The 26086-nt window shown below is 44.3% G+C and overlaps 1 protein-coding gene across 6 annotated transcripts in view; it reads right to left on the bottom strand.

Annotated features, from left to right (window-relative positions):
- Window positions 1–26086, bottom strand: part of LOC144686144 (kinesin-like protein KIF24) — a 127204-nt gene that overhangs the window by 64432 nt on the left and 36686 nt on the right. For 5 of the 6 annotated variants that reach the window (XR_013577880.1, XM_078551289.1, XM_078551292.1 and 2 more), the window contains 3 exons: window positions 25839–26054; window positions 16209–16296; window positions 193–314 (listed from right to left, as the gene is read on the bottom strand). Coding sequence is in view for 5 of the 6 variants with exons in the window: in XM_078551289.1 (XP_078407415.1) it covers window positions 193–314; window positions 16209–16296; window positions 25839–26054 (426 nt within the window). In the remaining variant the exon portion in view is untranslated. The remainder of the gene's footprint in view (window positions 1–192; window positions 315–16208; window positions 16297–25838; window positions 26055–26086) is intronic. The other variant, XM_078551291.1, reaches the window with a different exon arrangement.

The raw sequence follows: 26086 nt of genomic DNA, 5'->3' as shown, positions 1-26086 counted from the left end.
CTAGTCCAGCGACAATACCACTAATACCACTACGCCATCACCTCCCTCATATTCACACTTACAATATCATGAATTAAATAAATAAATAATTTGCCTGCTATTAAAATACAAAAATCATGTATTTGCTATAAATTAGTATTTTACAACTCATCGGATTTTAAATTAGTTGAAACGCAAATAAGAACATTTTACCTTCCAACAATTGCATCAGTTGGGTTCTTAAGCTGGATTTGAATAATAGCGTGCGAACGCGAGGAATCTGCATTTATGCCGGAAGCGCCTGTACTCCGTGCTTTACTGCCCATAGAAATCACCTGAAAGGAGATCAAAAAGTTGCTTAAAAAAATCAAAGAATTTACTCTACACATGTTGTTTAGATCCAGATCAAAACACATGCAGGGATACATTACAGATGAGTATTTAGCTTATTGTTTAATGTTTTTGGTGGCTAGTGTTAAGTCAGTGTAAGTACTTAATTTACTGGTTAGTTCTTTTTTTTAGTATTTAGAGTTTTAGGGTTGAAATTATAAGCGTTTGCACCCTTTTCTTGGAGTGCTATGAATACCTGTAGACTTGCTAAATAGCGTCCATGACGCATCCACACACTTATGGGGCAAGTCACACCGGGCATCATATTAATGAAGGTGTTAACGTGTGTGCAGTGAACAGTCAGTGGAAGTATGTAGAATAGGGAGATCATCTCAGCAACCAGTGTGTAAAGCGAGTTTGATGCCAGCATTGCCAGCTAACGTTTCAGCTAACGTCCTCCCTTAACCTTGCACAGCTGAACGTGTGTTCAATAACAAAAAGGACTCCCTACCAGCGTTACTTAAAGAGATGATCAACTACTTGCAGGTTAGACCTTGGTTTATTTCATCTGTCTGTTGCTTCAATTCTACAAGTGTTTAGTGCTTTCTATTATAGTTTAACGTCGCAAAAAATCTGCAAGGAGTAGTGTGACACATGCACAAGGAGTGTTTGCTGACTTCAAGGTTCTGGACAAACCAATTGCTCCCAGACATTGTTGCAATATTAGGCATTCCCCTTGACTTGGAGAACGGACAGAAGCCATGCAGAGTTTTTATTTTTTAAGTAAGGTTTATTACAACTGGTGTGTTAAGTATTAGTATGATTTATCAGTACTAGTAAAGTTTATTAATAGTTGTAAGGTGTATTAGTATTGATAAGGTTTTTATTTTAGCAGTAGCAAGCATAACTAATAAATAAAGAATTGGCAGGGCTGCTCCAACCTCGAGAGTGCCCAACCTGTGCTATGTGGGAACTCCAGGATGCTTCCCATATCCTGGTTAACCAACTTGTGCAGCAGCTGGCATCACTGCAGTGCATCCGTGAGGCTGAGAGCTATGTGGATAGCACGTTTATAGATGTGGTCACCCCAGGGTTTAAGAGTATGCAGGGAGAGTGGGAAGGGGTCACCACCAAACCGCCAAAAAACAGGCAGAAAATGCTGGAGTTCCCCAAGTGTATCAGTTCTGAATACTGATGAGAGTGATGGTTCATCTGAGGAGCGCAGCCAGAGCCAAGTCCATGGCACCACGGGTGGCTCAGCTGCACAGGGGGGACACCAGGAATTCTAGAATAGTGATAGTTTTTTTCAATAGTTAGAGGAACAGATAGGCATTTCTGTGGCCACAGATATGAATCCAGGATAGTGTGTTGCCTCCTTAGTGCCAGGGTGGAGGATGTCACCGAGGAGGAAGGGTTAACAGCCGTGGTCCACATCAGTACAAACAGCATAGGTTGAAAGAGGGATGTGGTCCTGCAGTCAGAATTTAGGGAGCTAGGTAGAAAATTAGCTAGCAGGACCTCAAAAGTTGTAACTTCTGGATTGATCCCAGTGCCACGCATAAGTGAGTGCAGAAATAGGAAGATAAGACAGATGAATGCTTGGCTGGAAAGAGAGTGCAGGAGGGAGGGCTTTAGGTTCTTGGGACATTGGGACTGGCTCTGAAGAAGATGGGACCCATACAGGCCGGACATGTTGCAGCTGAATAGAGACAGGACTGAGTTCCTTGTGGGGTATTTTGCTAGTGCTGTTAGGGAGGTTTTAAACTAACTCAGCAGGGGTGTGGGAACCTGGGGATAATATCAGAGAGGAATACCAAGGTGCACGGAATATTGGGAAAGATAGATAGCACTAAGGTACGGAATAGTATGTTAATAGGTGAGGTCAGAGTAAAAGAGAAAGTAATAGAGTCTAAATCAGGGTTACCATGCATGTATGTGAATGCACAGAATGGGGTAATTAGGATTGGTGAATTACTGGCGCAGATTGACACGTAGAAATAGGATGTTATGGCTATAACATAGACCTGGCTCAAAGAAGGGAAGGAGTGGCAGCTAAATATTCCTGGATACAGTTGGGATGGTGTTGATTGCAGAACGTGTCTGTTAAAGAAATCTTCATAGTCCTCTGTATGTTAACAGCAAGTCTTTAACTGCTTGTAACTATATACAACTATACAGTAAAGGGTACAGGTATGGAACTATCTCCATCCTAGGTCTTATCACATCTCTGGCCAACATTACACTGACTCTAGGTCTAGGTCATGTGCTTTCTTACATCACTGTGTGGGCAATACTGTACTCAGTCCCATGTTAACCCTGTATGTACCAGACTCTTTGACTACACATCCCAAGTCTTTACCCCGTGGATATAGTTACTTTGGTTTACTTCAAGTCTTACATTGTTGTCAGTCTTATTATAACTTTAATGCTATTCCAAAATTATTGCTATTTCATATTAGCATTAACCACATTCTCAGTACCCCATCTCCCCCCTTCAAATCCTTTAAGTTAGAGGTTCAGGGGCCTGGAGGCCTTTTTACCCTTACGAATCTCATTCATCATTCTGTCAGAAAAGCTGTAGGCTCTGGTTCTTGTTGTTGGCTTGGAAGTTGGATTGGCATTTGGGTATGCTTTCATTCTATTCTTCCATTGCTTAATGTTGAACCACGCCTGATTTGTCTGGCCGTTACATTGATGCATGGTTGCTGTTACTCTTGTTTGTTTCTTGCGAGGTAGACAAAGATGGTATTTGTCTCCTTGGCGGCGCTATTTCTTCTTCTTTTTCCATGTGGGCTGTCTCGAAGCCCCCTAAAGCCGAGGAAGAGCGTTCCTGTGGTGAGAAGAAGGTCGAGTGGTATGCTCACCTCTGCTTTTTGTTGTCAATGGCACGAGATTGCTACTAGGTTCCAGCATCCCTTGTGGTTATGGCATGCTGACTGGAAGTTGCAGTGCATGCACCGTGGTTGATGTGTCATCCGGCTGTACCATCATCGTAGTTAGAGGTAGAGGCTTCTCGGACTGCTGATTATTCTGTGGCACCACTGCCACGGGAACGTGCTGTTCTGACGACAGTTGTCTTTACATCCTCTGCCATTTGGAGGAGATCCTGGGCTATACAGGCATCCCTCCTCAGGAGAGAGAAAGGCTGGTTATAGATGACATATATCAGCTCAAAGATTTGTTTGCTGCTCCATGTTGTATTCTCTCCATTGATCGGTTTTTCCTTGGCAGAGTACAATTCCTCTATGGTACAGTTCAAGCTCATGTTCTATAATTGCGCCTCTATCAATTATTTTTGTAAGATCTCATGCTCTTTTGTGAGAACTTCTACCCTCACTTGCCAATCTATGTTCTTGATTTTCATCTCTTCATATACCTCTTTGGGAACGTAATGCTTTTCCAAGGTTCCTTCCAAATGTGCAACTGTTTCCATCAGCGTTGCAGTCTCATTCTTGTACCTCTTGGCTTCATCCCAGAATAGTGAACATTCCTGAGTCTTTTCTGAAAACTGGGTCAATGGTTCTTTCAGAGTGGCATCAAGTTCATTTTGTTTTGCTTTGTAATGTTCCTGTGGGATGAACTCGGACCTGAAGGATCCTTATAGCAGGTGAAGGTCCTTCAACAGGTTTTCCTTTTCGGTGCGAAGCTCAAGTACTTCATCTTGTGTTTTCTGATCAAGGAAGAAGATGCTACCAAGGCCATGGTAAAAGACGAGGTAATTAATACACTAGAAGTGTTTAAAATTGAAAAGAAGGTATTGGATAGGTTATCTGTACTTAAAGTTGTTAAGGCACCAAGACCGGATGAGATGCACCCAAGGATACTGAAAGAAATGAGTGGAAATTGTGGAGCCACTGCCACAATTTTTCAGTCTTCCTTAGACTCAGGGGTGATGCCAGAGGACTGGAGAAATGCAACATTACACCCTTGTTCAAAAAAGGGTGTCAAGATAACCCCAACAAGTACAAGCCAGTTTAATTTCAGTGATGGGAAACAACAATCTGAGACAAAATTCATAGTCACATGGACAAATGCGGGTTATTCAAGGAAAACCAGCATGCATCTCTTAAGGGAAAATCATGTTTAACTAAGTTGCTGGAGGTTTTTGAAGAAGTAACATCAAGGGTTGATGAGGGCAAAGGAGTTGATGTGGTGTATATGGACTTCCAAAAGACGTTTTATGCAGTGCCGCAAAACAGACCTGTGAGCAAAGTAATAGCTCATGGAATAAAAGGGACATGTAATTGGCTGAATGGCAGGAAACAGAGAGTAATGGGACACCCTGGTCCACTCCTCCATCACCCCCTACACCTCAACCCCCTCCCACGACACCTTCCCATGCAACCGCAGAAGGTGCAACACCTGTCCCTTTACTTCCCCTCACCTCACTGTCCAAGGGCCCAAACACTCCTTTCAAGTGAAGCAGCATTTCACTTGCACTTCTCTCAATTTAGTCTACTGCATTTGCTGCTCCCAATGCGGTTTCCTCTACATTGGAGACACCAAATGCAGACTGGGTGACTGCTTTGCAGAACACCTTTGGTTTGTCCGCAGCATGACCCAGACCTCCCTGTTGCTTGCTATTTCAACACTCCCCCCTGCTCTCATGCCCACATGTCAGTCCTTGGCCTGCTGCTTTGTTCCAGTGAAGCTCAACACAAACTGGAGGAACAGCACCTCATCTTTACAGCCTTCAGGACTGAATATTGAGTTCAACAATTTTAGATCATGAACTCTCTCCTCCATCCCCACCCCCTTTCCGATCCCCCCTTTTTTCCAATAATTTATATAGATTTTTCTTTTCCCACCTATTTCCATTATTTTTAAATGATTTCCATCCATTGTTTTATCTCTGCCTTTTAGCCTATTTCAATCCCTTCCCCCCACCCCACCCCACCCCCATGAGGGCTATCTGTACCTTGCTCATCCTGCTTTCTACCCTTAATGTCACCTATTATCACATTCCTTAGATAATATCACCACCTTCAACACCTCTTTGTCCTTTTATCTATGACACCTTTTGGTTATCTCCACCTATCACTGGCCCTTTATCCAGCTCTACCTGTCCCACCCCCCTTAAATCAGCTTATATTTCACCTCTTTTCTATTTTTCCTTAGTTCTGTTGAAGTCATACGGACTCGAAACATTAACTGTGTTCCTCTCCGCAGATGCTGTCAGACCTGCTGAGTTTTTCCAGGTATTTCTGTTTTTGTTTTAGTAATGGTTAATGGAAATTTTTACAGGCTGAAGGAAGGTTTGCAGTGGAGCTCCCCAGGTCAGTATTGGGGCCCTTGCTTTTCCTGATATATATTAATGGCCTAGATCTTGGCGTACAGGGCGTAATATCAAAGTTTGCGGATGATACAAAACTCGGAGGCCTCATGAACTGTAAGGACAATAATGCAGAACTTCAAAAGGACATAGGCAAGTTGGTGGAATGGGTGAACAGGTGGCAGATGAAGTTCAATGTGGAGAAATGTGAAGTGATTCATTTTGGTGGAAAGAACATGGAGAGTGTAAAATAGGGGCTACAACTCTAAAGGCGGTGCAGGAGTAGAGGGGCCTGGGTGTATGTGTGCACAAGTCATTGAAGGTGGCAGGAAAGGTTGACAGTGAGGTTAATGAAGTATACAGTATCCTGGGTTTTATTAATAGGCGCATAGAGTATAAGAGCAAGGAAGTTACTTTGAACTTGTATGTCACTACTTCGGCCTCAGCTGGAGTGTTGCATCCAGTTCTGGGTGCTGCACTTTAGGAAGGAGGTGAAGGCATTGTAGAGAGTGCAGAGAAGATTCATCAGAATAGTTCATGCGATGAGAAACTTCAGTTATGAAGGTAGACTGGAGAAGTTAGGACTGTGTTACTTAGAGAAAAGAAGGCTGAGAGGAGATTTGATGGAGGTATTCAAAATCATGAAGGGTCTGGACAGAATAGATAGGGAGAAACTGTTCCCACTCGCGAAAGGATTGAAAACAAGAGGGCACAGGTTTAAAGTAATTAGTAAAAGAAGCAATAGTGGTATGAGGAAAAACTTTTTCATGCAGCGAGTGGTTAGGGTCTGGAATATTCTGCCTAAGAGTGTGGTGGAGGCAGGTTCAACTGAAGCATTCAAAAGGGAATTAGGCTATTATTTGAAAAGAAAAAATGTACAGGGTTAAGGGGAGAAGGCGGGAGAATGGAACTAGGTGGGTTGCTCATTCGGAGAGCCAGTGCAGATATGATGGGCCAAATGGCCTTCTTCTGCACCGTACCAATTCTGTGATTCTGAGAGCAGTGGGTGTGTCACTGGGGTCTCTTTCGCTAGTAAATGTTTTTTGGAGCACCATGTAAATATCGACACAAGATCAGACATATGAACCTTTTATTAATGATGGAACAGGTCGGTAGATCCTAAGCTGAAGGTATGGCCTCCATTGCCTTCCTACCCTTCGCCCCTCTCCTCTACTCTACCTGAGAAGAATATTGCTCCTCATCACTACTGGACCCAAAATCTGAGAGTTGTGCACCTTTGCCAGCTGCTGCTTTCCTTGTGTCAGGTAGCTCCCCAATTGTGCTTGACAGTCTTGCCCTCTCCTCTTTTGGTCCCGCGATGCCAGCAGGGTGAAGATGCACTGCACAGCCAGAGCACTTACTGACTACTCTCCCTACAACCTGTGCTGATCTAATTGAAACTGTTTCCTCAATGGCTGAGTCCCCCTCTTCACTCTTTCATGGGGCTTACTGAATTCCCTGCACGGCTCCCTGCTGTATTACCACCTCCTTGCACCTAGTCTGCCCCAGACAGCCCGCACAACCCATGCACCCTCATCAAAATCAGAAAATGCCCCTCAACGAACTCTTAATGAGCTCTTTAACAATCTTAATTGCTGTGGTTAATTGATAGGACAGGATCTCGGGACCGCCTTCCTTTCCGACCTAGAGGTGTCAGCTGTGGCTCAGTTCATAGCACCCTCGCCTTTGAATCAGAGGGTTGTGGGTTCATGTCCCACTCCCGGAAACCAAGAACTGTGATTGTACTCGAAAGAGTTGCAATCTGTGACTGTTGATAACTCGAAAGAGTTTCCTTTCCGACCTGGTGAAAGTCTCTGGAACCAGGAACGATGTCAGGAAACTGGCAAGCTGGCTTGCACTGGTATTTTCAGCCCTGCCTCCCTCTGTTCCCACCCCTCACTGGATCTGAAAGTTCAGCCCATTAACTCTACTTCGCTCTCCACAGATGCTGCAAGGCCTGCTGAGTACTTTCAGCACTTTTTGTAAGAATCAGAAATGTTTTTATATACCTTCCACTTGCTGTATAATATCCTCATGGCTGCATTGACATACCCTCTTGAATAAGAATATACATGGCACCAATGAAAGAAAGTATAAAAAAAAGAGCAGGAGGAAAGATGGAAGTCACATATACAAAACTAAAACACAAAAGAAAAACAACCTGCATTGTAAGAAAGTAGAAATTTGTGGGCTTAATCAACTTGTCCTTGCAGTTGAAGAATTTGTAATAATAGTCTCTTGAGGCTTTGGTGTCCAAATGTTTTTTTTCTTAGATCACATAGATGCAAACTATGGAGCTTGGGGTAAAATATAAAGTTTAAACCTGCATTCCCAAATTTGCAAATATTTCAAGTTGCTGCTACCAACAAATCTTAGTGTTCTGATTTGAATTTATTTTTCAGTGTCAGGAATCCAGACCTCCTGGCTCTCAGAATTTAAATCGCACGAACCAGGGAATAAGAAACAAACCCAAATAGGACTGGGTTGCCTCAGATTTTTGAGTTGGATTGCATAAACAAACTTAGGAGTGATTGGCCAAATCGGGGAGAGCTATTAATTTTTAACTAAAGACAGAGACATCTGAAATGCTGATAGCTTGCATGTATGCACATAATGTAACAAAAAGAAAAATCAGTTTTCTGGAATATTGATATTTTATTTAAAGAATAGATATGCCACTGATTTAAAATTAGATATAGCTGTTGATGTACCTTATTTTGTTTCTATAAAGATAAAAGGAGGCAATGGCGTATTGTTGCTGGACGAGTAATCCAGAGACTCAGGATAATGCCCTGGGGACCTGGGTTCAAATCCTGCCACAGCAGATGGTGGAATTTGAGTTCAAAAAAAATATGGAATTAAAAGTCTAATGATGACCATGAAACCATTGGCAATTGTTGTAAAAACCCATCTGGTTCACTAATGTCCTTTAGGGAAGGAAATCTGCTGTCCTTACCTAATCTGGCCTACATGTGACTCCAGACCCACAGCAATGTGGTTGACTCTTAAATACTCCCTGAACAAGGGCAATTTGGGATGGGCAATAAATGCTTGCCTAGCCAGCGACACCCACATCCCATGAACGAATAATTTTAAAAAAGAAATAGATTTAATGCAGTGAAATGCAAAGTAATACATTTTCCTAGGAAGAAAGAGGAAAGGCAATCTAAACTAAAGGGTGCTGCAGATCAGGGCAGGTTGAGAAAAAAAGTACATGGGATCCTGGAATTATTTACAGGCATAGACTGTAAAAGCAAGGAAGTTATGCTAAAACAATGGCTCAACCATAACTGAAATGTTTGGTGGAAATTAATGTGGCCCATGGGAACGGGTTGCAAGACAGTGAGGGATGGGTGGGGGCCATTGAATCAGGGGGGAAAGGGGGTGGAGAGGGGAGTGCCCATTGCCTTCCCAACACTGTGCAATTATCTCAACGGTGGGAATGGTTGAAGACAGCATTCCCACCCATAGGCCAACTGAGGACCTTAAGTGGTCAAATAAAAAGCCACTCAAGGAGCTCTTCCTGCCACTGCTGGCATTGTGGGGTGCCCACTGCCACTAGGAAAGATTGTTCAGTAAATGCTGGCAGGCCTCCTGTGGGTTTCGGGGAGGGGGTGGGAGGTCTCCTGATCTAGCACCAAGGCCCCCACCACCACATAGCTCCAAGAGCTGCCCTGTGGAAGGGTCCCCCAATCCCCCACCTCCTTGCCCTGCCAAAGATACCATCCCTGCCTCACTACTTGCCAGGACCTGCATTACTGGCTCCAGTGACCCCAACCTCACTTACCTCAGTGTCAGGGCAGTGTCAAAGATGCTTCTCTGGGCCAGGTGCAGTCCCAGCATTGGACACTGCTCCCTGTGGCACTGAAATTGGCAAGCAGCTCTCGGATGTGGGATCTCCACCCTTAAAGGGACAGAAGCCCCAATGCCAAAAGGTTTATTGCCTGATGGATATAGAATCAGGTCAGGATTCCCTGCTAAGGCAGGGTTGCCCTCAGCTTTCCAGCCTGCCGTTGAGGCCTCTGCTGTCTGCATTAAATTCAGCCCATTGGGTCCAATTCTGGGCACCACAATTTAGGAAGGATTTGAAGTTTTTCAGGCTGGTGCAGATAAGATTTATTAGAGCGGTTCTAGGAATGAGGAGCTTCAGTTACTGTACATGCATTGAGGAGACTGGGCCTACTTTCTTTAAAAGTTTAGAAAGATGAGAGGTGATCTATTGAAGCATACAAAATTCTTACAGGGCTTTAAAGGGTAGATGCTGGATGTTTCCCCTGGCTGGGGCGGTGGGTGGGGTGGGGTTGGGGGGGCATAGAACCAGAGGACTCAGTCTCAGAACAAGAGATAGACCATTTAGGACTGAGGTGAGGAGAAATTTCTTCACTCAAGAGGGTGGTAAACCTTTGGAATTCTCTACCACAGGGGGCTCCAGAGGCTCAGTCAATGAGTATATTCAGACAGAGATTGATAGATTCCTAGATATTAAAGATATCAAAGAATATGGGGATTGCGCAGGAAAATGCCATTGAGGTAGAAGATCAGCCATGATCTGGTTGAATGGTGGAGCAGGCTTGAGGGCTGAATGGCCTATTCCTGCTCCTATTTCCTATGATAGACTGGAGAAGCCGGGATTGTTTTCTTAGCGCACAGAATGTTGTGAGGAGATTAAATGAGTTTTTCAAAATCATGAGAGGTCCAGTCTGGGTAGATAGAGGCCTGAATTTTGCGCACATGATTGGCGAGCGCGGAAGTGGACGCGATATCCGCTTCCAACTGCAATAGTAACTAACATGTGATTTCACGTTGGCTGGCCAATTAAGGCCCTGTAATTGGCGCAGCTCTGCCGATCAAGGCAGAGATGTGGCAGGCGCCAGGAATAATGGAGACCCATGGGGGTGGGGGGGGGGTTAAAATCTGCACAGGCAGCTCCCAGAAGACTGTCAGAAGTTGATGGGGAGCCACGGGGAGCTGTCCAGGAGTCTAATATCTGGCAGCAGTTATGGCCTCCGTACCCACTGGGCACACCAGGCGGAAGGGCAATGCCAGTGGTGCTCTGCCCCATGATTCTCTGATGAGGTACCTGCACATTCTCGTGGAGGCAGTGAGTGCCCAGCATGATGCTCTCATGCTGTGGGAAGGCAAGAGGAGGCCACCCCACCAGATGAAGAAGACTTGGATGGAGGTGGCTGCCCAGGCGAGTGGGCATGATGTTGTGCGCCGCACATGGACCCACTACTGAAAAAGGTCCAATGATCTTCAGCGATCCGCAAGGGTGAGTACCAATTTTGCATGGAACTGATGTCTTGGAAGGTGGCCGTTCACTCAGGGGTGTGAAATAAAGGGTACAAAATGGCAAATATCCCTGTGCCAGATAAGGCTGGGAGATGTTTCCGCTTGCCTTGGGTGTATAGAAGGGTGAGGAGTGCCAATCTGACAGGCACCTCAAGCTGGCTCTCCTGGGGGAAGTTGGGGGTAACAAGGCTGATATGATGTTGCAGGTAGAGGATGGGCTAATGAATGCACTTTTGTTCGTATAGGAGAAGAGAAGCCATAATGCACTGGGGCATGCACGAACAAGTGGTGGGGTGCCCAACATCCTGATCCTCTCCAGGTTTGAGATGGACGCCCTGGACATGGAATGCTAGTGAGGAGCAAGGTTCACAGGTCACGGAAAGGCAGGCGTCTCAGAGGACGGTAAGAGTCCAGTGGACAGATGAGAGACTGGGGGAGTGTGCAAGAAAGATAGGGTCATGGCATCTCCAATGAGAAGTTCAAATCCACAGTACCCATCGCTTGTCCAATCACAATGCCTCAGTGAGACAGTTGTCCTTTGTGACAAGCAGCTGTCGTGCATGCACAGTCATTTAGTAACGATGGTCGCAAATGACATATTCTCTTCCTCCCACAGATGCGCCATCCTTATGACACTTCACAGACTCCGAGGAGCTGCCAATTGATGCATCCGTGTCACATCCTTTCTCTGCACCAAGCACCAGCACAGATACAGGCACATCAGTGGGCAATAGGGAGTCTACTCAGTTGGTAGCGCACAGTGGTGAGGAGCTGGCGGAGGCACAGTGCACCCAGGGTGCCGGCATTTGAAGCACTGCTGGAGACCAGGACCATGCTGAGTCCGAGGCAGATGATGGAGTCGTCCATCAGGTGGGAGATGCTGGATGTCCAGTGGGCTGCGCATGAAGATCTGGTGGAGATCCCTGGGGGTCTGCATGCCATAGTCTCTGTCTTGGAGAGACTATGGCATGCACAGCATGAGCTTTGCGTTGACCTGGAGCTCTGAGCACACAGCTTCCTCCATTGAGAGAGTGGCGACTCACCAGGAGAGGCAGCTCCAGGAACAGAATCAGGGGTTTCTGGGGGTGTGCATGGACCTGCAAGCCCACACACTGGCAGTGACCTCAGCAGGTCTCTCTGCTAGGTGCCCGTCCATCAGTGTGAGCAAGGTGGTTCAAACCAACCTCACGCTGGCGTATGAGCTTCATGTCACATCTGCGGGCTCCTCTTAGTACGCTCCAAAGGCAGCAGCTCCCTCACCCCTCTGCCAGTGCCCATGGCATCTGATGAGGTTTCACTGACTTTGGAGTACACAGCTGTGGTGCTAGATGCCACCTTCCAGGGCGTGCCTGCACTGGCTGCAGAGGACGTCCACCAAGTCATCAGGGCTGACAAGACATCAGAGTCAGCAGGCTGTCTCCAATGCCACTGCCAGTGGTGGCGAGGGGAGGGGCACCAAAATGCAGCACTCACAAACAGAATTTTAAGTCACTTTGAGCACAAGAGGGGTTGTCATGGGTGAAGTAACTTTCTTTGAAACATGTGTTCTGTATAATTTGCTTTTTTGAAACCACCATGTCTCATTATGTGATCGCCTGAATGTGCCTCATAATTTTCAGAGGTGGTGGACCTGGTAGTTGCATTTGACACAAGGGAAAGGCTGCAAACTTAATTTCAGCAGTCTTACCTTGACCTGAGGGTAACAGGATGGCTTCATCAGGGAAGATCAGGAAGGTGGCGTTACCCTTGCCCTCACTTTAAATCCATGCCTTGGATGCATAGCTGAAAGAACAGAGAATCAAGGCCTCCCTGTCTCCCAGAAGGTTCCTCACTTCTGCAGCCACGTCCTCGTCCTGGGCCTCCTCCAGGAGCTCATCAGACCGATCACTTGTGTCATTCTCTGTGGCTTGGGGAGTTGCCTCACTGTCGTCATCCTCCAATGGGTCCCCCACTTGACCAAGACAGATTGTGCAGTGTGCAGCAAACAGTGACAATAAGCGAAACATGCCCTGGAGGATATTGTAATGCTCCCCTAATCAGTCCAGACAGCAGAACCTCACCTTCAGCATCCCAATGGTCCCCTCAATTACCACCCTTGTAGAGGCATGACTTCTATTGTACCTCTCCTCCACTTCTGTCCTTGGGTGTCTGAGTGCCATCATGAGCCACCTTTTCAGGAGATAGCCTTCGTCACCCAGGAGCCAATCATCCAACCAAGCTGGAGCAATGAAGCACCTTGGCACTGCAAGTGTTGCAGGATGTACGCATCATGGGAGCTGCCTGGATACCTGGTGCAGACCTGCAAAATCTGTGACTTGTGGTCACAAACTATCTGGATGTTCATGGTGTGAAACCCCTTTCATAGAAACATAGAAACTAGGAGCAGGAGTAGGCCATTCGGCCTTTCGAGCCTGCTCCGCCATTCATCATGATCATGGCTGATCATCCAACTCAATAGCTTGCTCCCGCTTTCTTCCCATATCCTTTGATCCCTTTCACCCCAAGAGCTATATCTAACTCCTTCTTGATAGCACACAATGTTTTGGTCTCAACTACTTTCTGTGGTAACGAATTCCACAGGCTCACCACTCTCTGGGTGAAGAAATTTCTTCTCATCTCAGTCCTAAATGGTCTATCCCATATCCTCAGACTGTGACCCCTGGTTTTGGACTCCCCACCATTGGGAACATCCTTCCTGCATCTACCCTGTCTAGTCCTGTTAGAATTTTATAGGTTCCTGTGAGATCCCCCCTCATTCTTCTGAACTCCAGCGAATATAATCCTAATCAACTCAATCTCTCCTCATATGTCAGTCCCGCCATCCCAGGAATCAGTTGGGTAAACCATCGCTGCACTCCCTCTATAGCAAGTACATCCTTCCTCAGATAAGGAGACCAAAACTGCACACAATATTCCAGGTGTGTTGACGAAGACACCCAGTTCATCCACTAGTGCCCGTGTGGTCACATGCATCCAATCTATGACACCCTGGATGCGGGTGAAGCCAGCGATTGCAGCAAAGCCTCTGGCTCGCTCAGCCTGGCTGGCTTCGTTGGTCAGGTAATGAATAAAGATCATGACCAATCTGAACTGTGCATCAGTGACCAGCTTGATGCAGCTGCGGGCAGCATATTGAGATCTCTCACTGACCCTTGGAAAGAACTGGTGGCAAAAAAGTTCAGGGCCCGTTACCTTAAGGGCCACAGGCATTGTGTGGCCACCTACACAGTTTGAGGCAATCTCTGGGCCAATCATTTGGCATGTGGAAGTCACAGTGTCCCTGGGGAGGCGGAGCCTCCTTCGGCACTGAACAGCAGACATGTCAAGATAGCAAGAGTGCTGTCTGTAGACACTGGCTGCAGGATAATGGCGTCTTCTGTGGACCCTTCCGCCTTGCACTTCCTGCTGGCTCTGCACCCTCTCTGGCTGCACCTCTCTTCCCTCAGGTCACTCTCTGGGACGTTGCCTGCAGACAACAGGCCTCCTCTCCCTTCTGGCCCTCTCCTCCTTTTCAGAGGAGGTCCTTCCAGCAGAGTAGACCACCCCCATTTTCTGGAATGCAGATGCCAAAGGATAGAGCCTGAAGGGTGCACTCAGCAGAAAGTCTCTAGGAAAACTTGTAAGCCAAGGAGTCCTCCGGAAGACAACCAACTCTCACCTGACTGCAACCTACTCACATTGCCCCGGTTCTGGTTAACTTTTATCCCGCCCTGGATTGAGGTTACAATAAAACAGGATGGCCACCTCTCGATGTGGCCCATGTGCTGACTGCAAAATCGCACAGGCCACATAAAATTTGAGCTAATTGCCCTTTTAATGGGCCTAAATGCTCTTTAAATTGTTGGCAGGCGCTTCAGACTCCTGCACGCCCTCACCGACTGTAACATGGTGTGACGGCACGATAACGTTGGGTCTTCTCGCGTGATTGCACGCAAGTTCGGATTGAGCACGCGCAAGCTCCGAGGACATGAAATTCTGGCCAGAATTCCCACAGGCAGAAGGATCTAGAACCTTAAGACAAGATTTAAAGTGACTGGCAAAAGAACCAGAGGTGTCATGAGGAAAAATGATGTTACACATGAGCAGTTATGATCTGGAATCCACTGCCTGAAAGGGTGACGGATGCAGATTCAATCGTGGTTTTCAAAAGGGAACCAAATAATTACTTGAAGGGAAATATTTTGCAGAGTTACTGGGAAAAGACAGGGGGCAGAATTTTGCCGTTGGCGAGCAGGGGGCGGGGCCCGCTCGCCGACACATAAAATGACGCGGGATGACGTCCGGCGGAATCCCCAACGTCATCCATGCCCATTTAAATTTTCAGGAAGGCGGGGACACAGCAAAATCATCTGTGGGCCCGCCGACCTGTCAATGGCCAATTGAGGCCATTGGCAGGGTCATTTAAACAATTAAAGGACCTGCCCGTCCAACCTTAAGGTCGGCGGGCAGGCTAGGAGCCCCGGCAGCAAATAGATAAAACATGAAACCTCATCCACCGGCAGGATGAGGTTTCATGCAAGGTTTTAAAAAGTTTAATAAAGTTATTATGAAAATTATGAACATGTCCCATCTCATTGTCACATGAGGGGGACATGTTAGGGAATTTTCTTCTTTCTATTTTTCATATTTTTCAATGTGTAAGCGATCTTCCTGAGGCAGCACTTAGTCTCAGGGAGATGTGCGCTCTTTCGTGCGAATGCGCGAAAGAGCGCACTCTCGCTTTTGGGGAATCCCCCCTCCTGCTCACACAGGAAGTGCATAGCGCTTCCTGCCAGACGTCACGCTGGGCGGGCCTTAATTGGATCACTCATGTAAAATGGCGGCGGGGCCTGCTTCTCCAGCAGGGATCAGCTCCCTGCCCGCCGGAGATTGGGTCGGGCCCGCCCGCCCGACGGGCAGAAAATTCTGCCCCGGGAGTGGGACAAGCTAGACTGCTCTTGCAGGGTGTCAGCATGGACTTGATGGGCTGAATGGACTTATTTTGTACTGTAACCATTCTATGATTCTATGAATTTGATTTTTAACAATACAGTCTCCTTCTTTATTACCTCACTTGACTAGCATTTCAACGCTTTCTTTGGCTCACTTTCCTACATTTCAACAGTGACAACACTTCAAAAGTACTAGTCTTATTTTTGTTTCACTTCATCCTGGGAATTGAACTTGGCTGACCTGCCTCAGTGTGTAACACATCACATTAAACAGAGTTTAGGGGACAGCATAGAACATTGTAAAATTAGTACTGGACTATAAGATGAAAAAAATTGTTGTTTACATTTATGGAAACTACTCTGTTAAATTAAATATGCTTCCTAATGTTTTCTTTTTTAATTACCTCTAACAAAGACTGTACTCCATCCACTTGAATTTCACGCAGTCCCACAATTTGCACTGTATGGTTGCCATCTTCCCTGGCAAAAAGCCTAGAAATGAGAATCTGAGAAGTCATGAATATATAACTAAAATAACACAGTTCGCTTACTTCTAAATTAAATGTAAACGAACAACTTTCAACAAGTACTTCTGCAAAGAAGTACTTCTGTTGTTTCGATATATTCATAATTCTGCTGCACACAGTGCAAAGAGGAAACTTTTCTGAATCATATTACTGATTGTGGAAGGTTTTTTGCTACACAAGTTAGAACACTCTGCTGTCTTGTAGTACAAAATTTTTGACTAGTGCCAGTGGGATCAGAAGTGTGAACTACAATAAAATGGGTAAATACAAGAGTCCTCCCCAAAAGATCAAACTGTAAAATTGTTTTTAAGTAAGCAGTTTAGCTAGTAACAGTTAAAATATTTTTTTTTAAATGAATGATACCAAACATAGACGTTTAGGGCACAGGAGGAGGCCAATCAGCCCATCATATTTGCACTGAGCCTTTGCTGGAACAATCAAAATTTACCTCACTGCCTTGCTCTCTGCCCTTGGCTTTCCATATTTCTCTGCCTCAAATATTTGGCATTCTTCTCTCAAAAAATGTATTGGTCTCTGACCTCAGAAGAGTTCGATTTTGACTTTGGATGATAGAATAAGATTAGTGATATCAGATCAGCTGTCTGTTGTAACTCTTGTGTAAATAGGATTTCTCCTAAACTTTCCAAAGAATAAGTGTTCTTCTAACACTTAACACTTCGTTATATTCACTATACTTGGTCATTTATATACCCACTTTGCAAGCCTGTTTATATATTCCTGTACTTTGGTATAGTCTTCCACATTATTGGCTACATTTCCACTTTGCTTTCATCCAAAATTTCTAGCAAAGTTCCTCCAATTTCTATCCAAATCATTTATGCATATGGCAACAATAGTAATCGCAGCACAGATCCCTGCAGGATACCATTTCACACTAGTTGTCAGTCCGGAAAAACTTCTCCAAATTTAATTAATATCATTCTGTTTTCTGTTTTGTATCCATCTTTAAATCCATTCTGCTGCCTGGTTTCTGATTCCATATTACCTTTGTAATGTGTCTCTTAAGTGGCACATTATCAAAGACCTTCTGAAATTGAATGTAAATCACATCCACTAAATCGTCCTAGTCTATCCTCACTTCTTCAAAGAACTTGATATGGTTAAATTGCATCCCTTTATCTATCCAGTCACTTCTTCAAAAACTATCAAGCATGACTTACCTATAATAAATCCTGTTGTTGATTGACCATGTATTTCTAATTGTTTACTAATTTTACCTTCAATTGGAGATTCTAAGATTTTTCCCACATTATGTTAACTGGTCTATAGTTGTTCGATTTATCCTTCTCTCACTTTTTGAAACAAGAGTGTTGTATCAGCTACTCCATAATCCCATGACACAATTTGCATATTTAATAAACATTGGAAAATGGTGGCCTAAGTGTCTGCTACTTTCTCTAATTTCTTTCAACAATCTTGGCTGATGACACTATCATCTTCGATGCACATGACCTTTTAGTTACTTTGAGTTTGGCTAATTATTTCAAAACCTTTATTATATTTCCTCCCTTGTTTCCAATAAAGAGTTTCTAAAATTGCAACAATTAGCTAACAGGCCAAGTTTAAGCATGTAGAAACTTCCCTTATTGCCAAACCTAAACAGGCCAACCAGTTCAGGGATGATGTAAAGACGTTTGAGGAGAACTTCTTCACACAAACAGTAATTCATACTTGAAAGGGTATTCCAGCTGGATGGCAAAGAAGATCTGCCATCATTCAACACATGTTTAGACATTTTAATGGTCAATTTTAGTGGTCAATATCTATGGAAGGATGAGCCAGGTGGATAAGCATTTTCCATCATCTATATTTATTTTTCTGATCTATGTGAAGGGGTGAGTGTAAAATTGCATTTGTCTACAAAGCAGTACATCTAAGACTGGGAACTCAATATTCAAGGCTCAATATTCGATGTTTTGGAAAAATAGGCATAAAGGAAAAGGAGGTGGGGTAGCTTTGTTAATAAAGGAAGGTATCAGTGCGGTGATGAGAAGTGATACAGGTGGGTAATAGATCGTGATGTGGAATCAGTTTGGGTAGAAATAAAGAATAGCAAGGGAAAGAAGTCACAGGTGGGAGATGTCTACAGGCCCTCGACGAGTTTTCTCACTGTAGGACAAAGTATAAATCGGGAAATAATGGAGGCGTGTAAGAAGGGAGCTACAATTGTCATGGGTGATTTTAATTTGCATATTGACTGGACAACTCAGATTGGCAGGGATAACATGGAAGGCAAATTTGTAGAGTGCATCAGGGATTGTTTCTTAGAGCAATACGTTGCAGAAGCTAAGATAAAGCCAAAATACTGCGGATGCTGGAAATCTGAAACAAAAACAAAAAATGCTGGAAAAACTCAACAGGTCTGACAGCCTCTGTGGAGAGAAAGACAGAGCTGACAGCATCTGTGGAGAAAAAGACAGAATTAACGTTTCAAGTCCGTATAACTCTTCTTCAGAGCTAAGAGAAGGACAAATGTGGTGAAATTTATACTGTTTAAGGAGGCGTGGAGCAGGTGAAACTGGATAGAAGGCTAGCGATAGGTGGAGGCAAAGGAGAGATTGCCAAAGATGTCATAAACAAAAGATCAAAGGGGTGTTGATGGTGGTGATACTGGCTAAAGGAGGTGCTAATGGTGACATTAAGGATAGAAAGCAGAATGTGATAATACCTGGACAAGGGTAAGCACTCTGGAAAGAACAACATGAGCAAGTGACAGATGGCCCTAGTGGAGTGGGGTAGGGGGAGGGGACAGTGATGGGAAAAAAGTTCGAAAATAGGCTAAAAGGTAGGGATAAAACAATGAATAAAAATGAAAATGAATTTTAAAAAATAATAAAAATAAGTGGAGAAAAAAGAAAAATAAATTAAAATAAATAAAAATGAATATTGAAAAAAGGGGATAAAAAAAGGGATGAGGATGGAGGAGAAAGTTCATGGTCTGAAGTTGTTGAACTCAATGTTAAGTCCGGAAGACTGTAAAGTGCCTAATTGCAAGATGAGGTGCTGTTCCTCCAAACGAGTGTTTGGGCCCTTGGACGGTGAGGAGGTGGTGGGGGGGAGGGAATAAAGATGCAGGTTTATTGCACCCTCTGCAATTGCATGGGGAGGTGCCGTGGGAGGGTGTTGAGGTGTTGGGGGTGATGGAGGAGTGGACCAGGGTGTCCCGGAGGGAATGGTCCCTATAGAATGCTGACGGGGAGGTGAAAGGAAGATGTGTTTGGTGGTGGCATCATGCACTTCCCTCAATTTGGTCTACTGTATTTGCTGCTCCCAATGCGGTCTCCTCTACATTGGAGAGACCAAACGCAGGCTGGGTGACCGCTTGTGGAACACCTTTGGTCTGTCCGTAAGCATGACCCAGACCTTCCTGTCGCTTGCCATTTCAACACTCCGTCCTGCTCTCATGCCCACATGTCTGTCCTTGGCCTGCTGCAATGTTCCAGTGAAGCTCAATGCAAACTGGAGTAACTGCACCTCATCTTCCAATTAGGCATTTTACAGCCTTCTGGACTTAACATTGAGTTCAACAAATTCAAACCATGAGCTCCCTCCTCACCCCTTTTTTCAACATTCATTTTTGTTTTATTTATTTGTTTATTCTCCACTTATTATTATTTTTTATTCATTTTCATTTTATTCATTGTTTTATCCCCACCTTTTAGCCTATTTTCAATTTTTTTTCCCTCCATTGTCCCCCTCCCCCGACCCCCACTAGGGCCATCTGTCACTTGCTCATGTTGTTCTTTCCAGAGTGCTTACCCTTGTCCAACTATTAGCACATTCTGCTTTCTATCCTTAATGTTACCATTAGCACCTACTTTTGGACAGCAATAGGGAGGGTAGCATGTGTGAGGTAGATTTTCTTTCAATTGCATTAAGGACTCTTTGGCTATTATCACTTTGGACCCTCTGTGTATTGACTTTGTTTCTTGAGTTTTCTGCTATCGAGATTTATATATGAAATATTATATAATTGGGTCTGCTGCTGTGTTGCACAAAACTAAGTGGGGCTGAGGATAAATGGGCAGGGGGAAGGTGATGGGACTGAGGAAAGGGGGTGGTGTTGGTGAAAGGGGATGGCCTTGAGGGAAGGTGAGATGGATGGGGAGGAGGTGACTGAGGGAAGGGGTCATGGTTGGAAGGGGAGGTGACTGGGGGTGAAAAAAAAAGAAAAAAAAAGAACTGGCACAGAAGTAAAACAGGAAAGGTGGCCAAACCATGGCTTACAAGGGAAATTAGAGATTGTATTAGATCCAAGGAAGAGACATACAAATTGGCTAAAAAAAAACCAACAGACCTGAGGATTGGGAGCAGTTTAGAATTCAGCAAAGGAGGATCAAGGGATTGATTAAAAAGGGGAAAATAGAGTACGAGGGTAAGCTTGCGGGGGACATAAAAACTGATTGTAAAAATTTCTATAGGTATGTGAAGAGAAGAAGATTGGTGAAGACAAATGTAGGTCCCTTACAGTCAGAAACAGGGAAATTTATAATGGGGAACAAAGAAATGGCTGACCAACTAAATACACACTTTACACAGGGTTTATTGAGAGGAAGGAACTGAAAGAAATCAGTATTAGTAGGGAAATGGTGTTGGGGAAATTGATGGGATTGAAGGCCGATAAATCCCCAGGGCCTGATAATCTACATCCCAGAGTACTTAAAGAAGTGGCCCTAAAAATAGTGGATGCATTGGTGGGTCATCTTCCAAGATTCTATAGACTCTGGAACAGTTCCTACAGATTGGAGGGTAGCTAATGTAACCCCACTATTTAAAAAGGGAGGTAGAGAGAAAACGGAATTATAGACTGACGTCGGTAGTGGGGAAAATTCTAGAGTCCATTATAAAAGATTTAAAAGCTGAGCACTTGGAAAACAGTGGCAGAATCGGACAGAGTCAGCATGGATTTATGAAAGGGAAATAATGCTTGAAAAATCTACTGCAATTTTTCGAGGATGTAACTAGTAGAGTTGATGAGGGGGAGCCAGTGTATGTGGTTTATTTGGACTTTCAGAAGGCTTTTGACAAAGTCCCACATAAGAGATTAGCGCGTAAAATTAAAGCGCATGGGATTGGGGGTAGTGCGTTGAGATGGACAGAAAACTGGACAGGAAACAAAGAGTAGGAATAAACAGGTCTTTTTCTGAATGGCAGGCTGTGACTAGTGGGGTACCACAGGGATTGGTGCTGGGACCCCAGCTATTCACAATATATATTAATGATTTAGATGAGGGAACTAAATGCAATATCTCCAAATTTGCAGATGACTCAAAGCTGGTTGGGAGAGTGAGCTGTGAGGAGGATGCAGAGATGCTTCAGTGTGATTTGGACAAGCTGAGTGAGTGGGCAAATGCATGGCAGATGCAGTATAATGTGGATAAATGTGAGGTTATCTACTTTAGTAGCAAAAACAGGAAGGCAGATTATTATCTGAATGGCTATAAATTGAGAGAGGGGAATGTGCAACGAGACCTGGGTGTCCTCATACACCAGTTACTGAAGATAAGCATGCAGGTGCAGCAGGGTAAAGAAGGCAAATGGTATGTTGGCCTTCATAGCCAGAGGATTCGAGTACAGGAGCAGGGATGTCTTGCTGCAATTATACAGGGCCTTGGTGAGACCACACCTGGAATATTGTGCACAGTTTTGGTCTTCTTATTTGAGGAAGTATGTTCTTGCTATAGAGGGAGTGCAGCAAAGGTTTACCAGGCTGATTCCTGGGATGGCAGGACTGACATATGAGGAGAGATTGAGTCGGTTAGTATTATATTCGCTGGAGTTCAGGAGAATGAGGGGGGATCTCACAGAAATCTATAAAATTCTAACAGGACTAGACAGGGTAGATGCAGGAAGGATGTTCCCAATGGTGGGAAGTCCAGAACCAAAGGTCACAGTCTGAGGATATGGGGGTAGACCATTTAGGACTGAGATGAGGAGAAATTTTTTCACCTTGAGAGTGGTGAGCCTGTGGAATTTGCTACCATAGAAAGTAGTTGAGGCCAAAACATTGTATGCTTTCAAGAAGGAGTTAGATATAGTTCTTAGGGCGAAAGGGATCAAAGGATATGGGGAGAAAGCGGGAGCAGGCTATTGAGTTGGATGATCAGCCATGATCATGATGAATGGCGGAGCAGGCTCAAAAGGCCGAATGGCCTGCTCATGCTCCTATTTTCAATGTTTCTATGTTTAGCCAGTATCACCACCATCAACACCCCTTTGATCTTTTGTTTATGACATCTTTGGCAATCTCTCCTTTGCCTCCATCTATCGCTGGTCTTCTATCCAGCTTCACCTGTTCCACCCACCCCTTAAACAGTATAAATTTCACCACATTTTTACTTCTCTTAGCTCTGAAGAAGAGTCATACGGACTCGAAACGTTAACTCTGTCTTTCTCTCCACAGATGCTGTCAGACCTGCTGAGTTTTTCCAACGTTGCAGACCTGCCCAGGAACAGGCTATTTTAGATTTAGTAATGTGTAACGAGGTAGGGTTAATAAGAGATCTCATTGTTAAGGATCCTCTAGGGGGGTAACGATCACAACATGGTAGAATTTAAAATTCAGTTTGAAGGCGAGTAAGTCAGGTTTCAAACCAGTGTCATCAACTTAAATAAGGGTAATTACAGAGGTATGAAGAAAGAGTTGTCTAAAGTGGGCTTAGAAAATAGACTAAGGGGAAGGTCAGTGGATGAGCAGTGGCAGACATTTATGCAGATATTTCATAAAGCTCAGCAAAAATTTATCCCGTTCAAAAAGGACTCGATGAGAAGGATGAACCATCCATGGTTAACAAAGGTGGTGAAGGAGAGTATCCAATCAAAAACTAAGGCATACAAAGCTGCGAAAACTAGTGGTAGGCCAGAGGATTGGGAATTTTTTTTGGAACCAGCAGCGGATGACTAAAAACCTAATAAAAGGAGGAAGAAAATTGATTATGAAAGTAAATTGGCAAGAAATATAAAAACAAACAGCTTCAAGGGGTATATAAGAGGAAAGAGAGCAGCTAAAGTGAGCGTGGGACCCTTGGAGGGTGCAACCGGAGAACTGACAACAGGGAACAGGGAAATAGCACGCAATTTAAACCAATATTTTGCATTGGTCTTCACGGTGGAGGAGATTATAAACATTCCAAAGATATCAGATAAGCAAGGAGCTAATGGAAGGAAAGATCTTGTAACAGTATCTATCACGAGGGACACAGTATTTGGCAAACTAATGGGACCAAAGGCAAACAAGACGCCAAGACCTGATGGCCTGCATCCAAGGGTTTTAAAGGAAGTGGCTGCAGAGGTAGTGGAGGCATTGGTTGAAATATTCCAAAACTCACTGGATTCCAGGAGGGTCCCAGAGGATTGGAAAACTGCTAATTTGACGCCCCTGTTCAAGAAGGGAGGGAGACAAAAAGCAGGAAACTATAGGCCAGTCAGCCTAACATCTGTCATTGGGGAAATGCTAGAGTCCATTATTAAGGAAGAAATAGCAGGGCATTTAGAAAAGCTTAACGCAATCAGAGTCAACATGGTTTTGTGAAAGGGAAATCATGTTTGACAAGTTTGCTAGAGCTCTTTGAGGATATAACAAGCAGAGTTGATAAAGGGGAACCAGTAAAGGTAGTGTATTTGGATTTCCAGAAGGCATTCGATAAGGTGCCACATAAAAGGTTATCGTACAAGATAGGAGCTCATGGTACTGGGAGTAATATATTAGCATGGATTGAGAATTGGTTAACACATAGAAGACAGAGAGTCGGGATTAATGGGTGTTTTTCAGGTTGGAAAGATATAATTAGTGGAGTGCCACAAGGATCATTCCTAGGGCCTCAATTACATACTATTTATATTCATGACTTGGAGGAGGGGGCAGAGTGTAATGTATCCAAATTTGCTGACAATACAAAAATAGGCGGGAAGGCATGTTGTGATGAGGACAAAAAGAATCTGCAAGGGAATACAGACAGGTTGAGTGAGTGGGTAAAAAACCTGGCAGCTGGAGTTTAATGTAGGAAAGTGTGAGGTCATGCACTTTGGTAGGAAAAATCAAAAGGCAGACTATTATTTAAATGGGGAGAGACTCCAAAAAAGTGCAGCACAGAGGGATCTGGGGTGTTCTTGTGCATGAAACACAAAAAGTTAGCATGCAGGTGCAGCAAGTAATTAAGAAGGCAAATGGAATTTTGGCCTGTATTACTAGGGGGTTGGAGTTTAAAAATAGGGAAGTCTTGTTACAACTGTACAGGGTGTTGGTGAGGCTGCATCTGGAGCACTGTGTACAGTGGTCCCCGTATTTAAGAAAGGATACGCTGGCATTGGAGGCAGTTCAAAGGCTGATTACTGGGATGAAGGGGCTGACTTATCAAGAACGGCTGAACAGGTTAGAGTTATTATTCATTAGAGTTTAGACGAATGAGGGGTGATCTTATTGAAACGTACAAGATTCTGAGGGGGCTTAACAGAGTAGATGTTGAGAAGATGTTTCCACTAGTGGGGGAATCTAGAACTAGAGGACATAGTTACAGAATAAGAGGGCACTCATTTAAAACTGAGATGCAAAGGAATTTCTTCTCTCAGAGGGTAGTGAATGTCTGGAATTCTCTACCCCAGAGAGTTGTGGAGGCTAGATCACTGAAAGTATTTAAAGAGGAGTTAGACAAATTTTTGAAACATCAGGGAGTTGAGGGTTATGAGGAGCTGGCACGAAAGAAGAGTTGAGGCCTGGGGAAGATCAGCCATGATCTTATTGAATGGCGCGGCAGGCTTGAGGGGCTGAATGGCCTACTCCTGCTCCTATTTCTTATGTTCTTATTAGGAGTGTGTGCACCTCTCAATGTCCATTTTGAAAAATATTAGCCAAATGTGTGGCGTCAAGAGCAAGTCAGAGGTTGGGAATTGTGTGACGAGTTACTTACTCTCTAAAGCCTGTCCACCACCCATCAAGCAGAAGTCAGGAGTGTAATGGAATATTCTCCACTTGGCTGCATGAGTTCACCAAGCTTCTGTAGATAGCACCTACCAAACCCACAAATTCTACCACCTAACAGAACAAATGGCAACAGACACATGGGAACATGATCACCTGCAAGTTACCATCCAAGTCACACACCATCCTGATTTGGAACTATATCACCGGTCCTTCACTGTCGCTGGGTCAAAAAACATGGTACTCCCTTCCTAACAGCACTATAAATGTATTTATACCAGATGGACTGCAGCAGTTCAAGAAGGCAGCTCAACACCACCTTCTCAAGGGCAATTAGGGATGGGTAACAAATGCTGGCCTTGCCCACGCCGTTCACATCCCATGAAAGAATTTTTTTTTTAGAAGTATGTCTCTTTTAATGTTTACGAAGGGACATACTCTAAAACACAATTTTATATTACATAACATCAGAAATAACAAATGACATTTTTCTAAATAAGTAGTTTTACCATTATTGTATCCTTATTAAGTGCTGCAATGCCCTAAAATACGTATTTGCATTATCATACCTTTTTCGCCCATTGAGCAAGTCATATAGTTGACCACAATATATCTCATAGAAGCTTATCCAGATGAAAAGCGCTCTGTCTTGCTCAGATGTCTGCAGCTGCATGAAGATGTCCTCAGCAGCAAGTGCATACAGCCCTGGATTTTGGTCAGTTCCAATCATAGTATGAGTTTTTCCAGCTCCTGTCTGTCCATATGCAAAACAAGTTGCCATTCCACTAAAGGAGTTAAAATTAGCAAAAGCATAAAA

The sequence above is a fragment of the Cetorhinus maximus genome, chromosome 1 (assembly GCF_964194155.1).
Source record: "Cetorhinus maximus chromosome 1, sCetMax3.hap1.1, whole genome shotgun sequence".
In the NCBI taxonomy this organism is placed as follows: Eukaryota; Metazoa; Chordata; class Chondrichthyes; order Lamniformes; family Cetorhinidae; genus Cetorhinus; species Cetorhinus maximus.
This window is presented reverse-complemented; position numbering and strand designations above follow the sequence as displayed.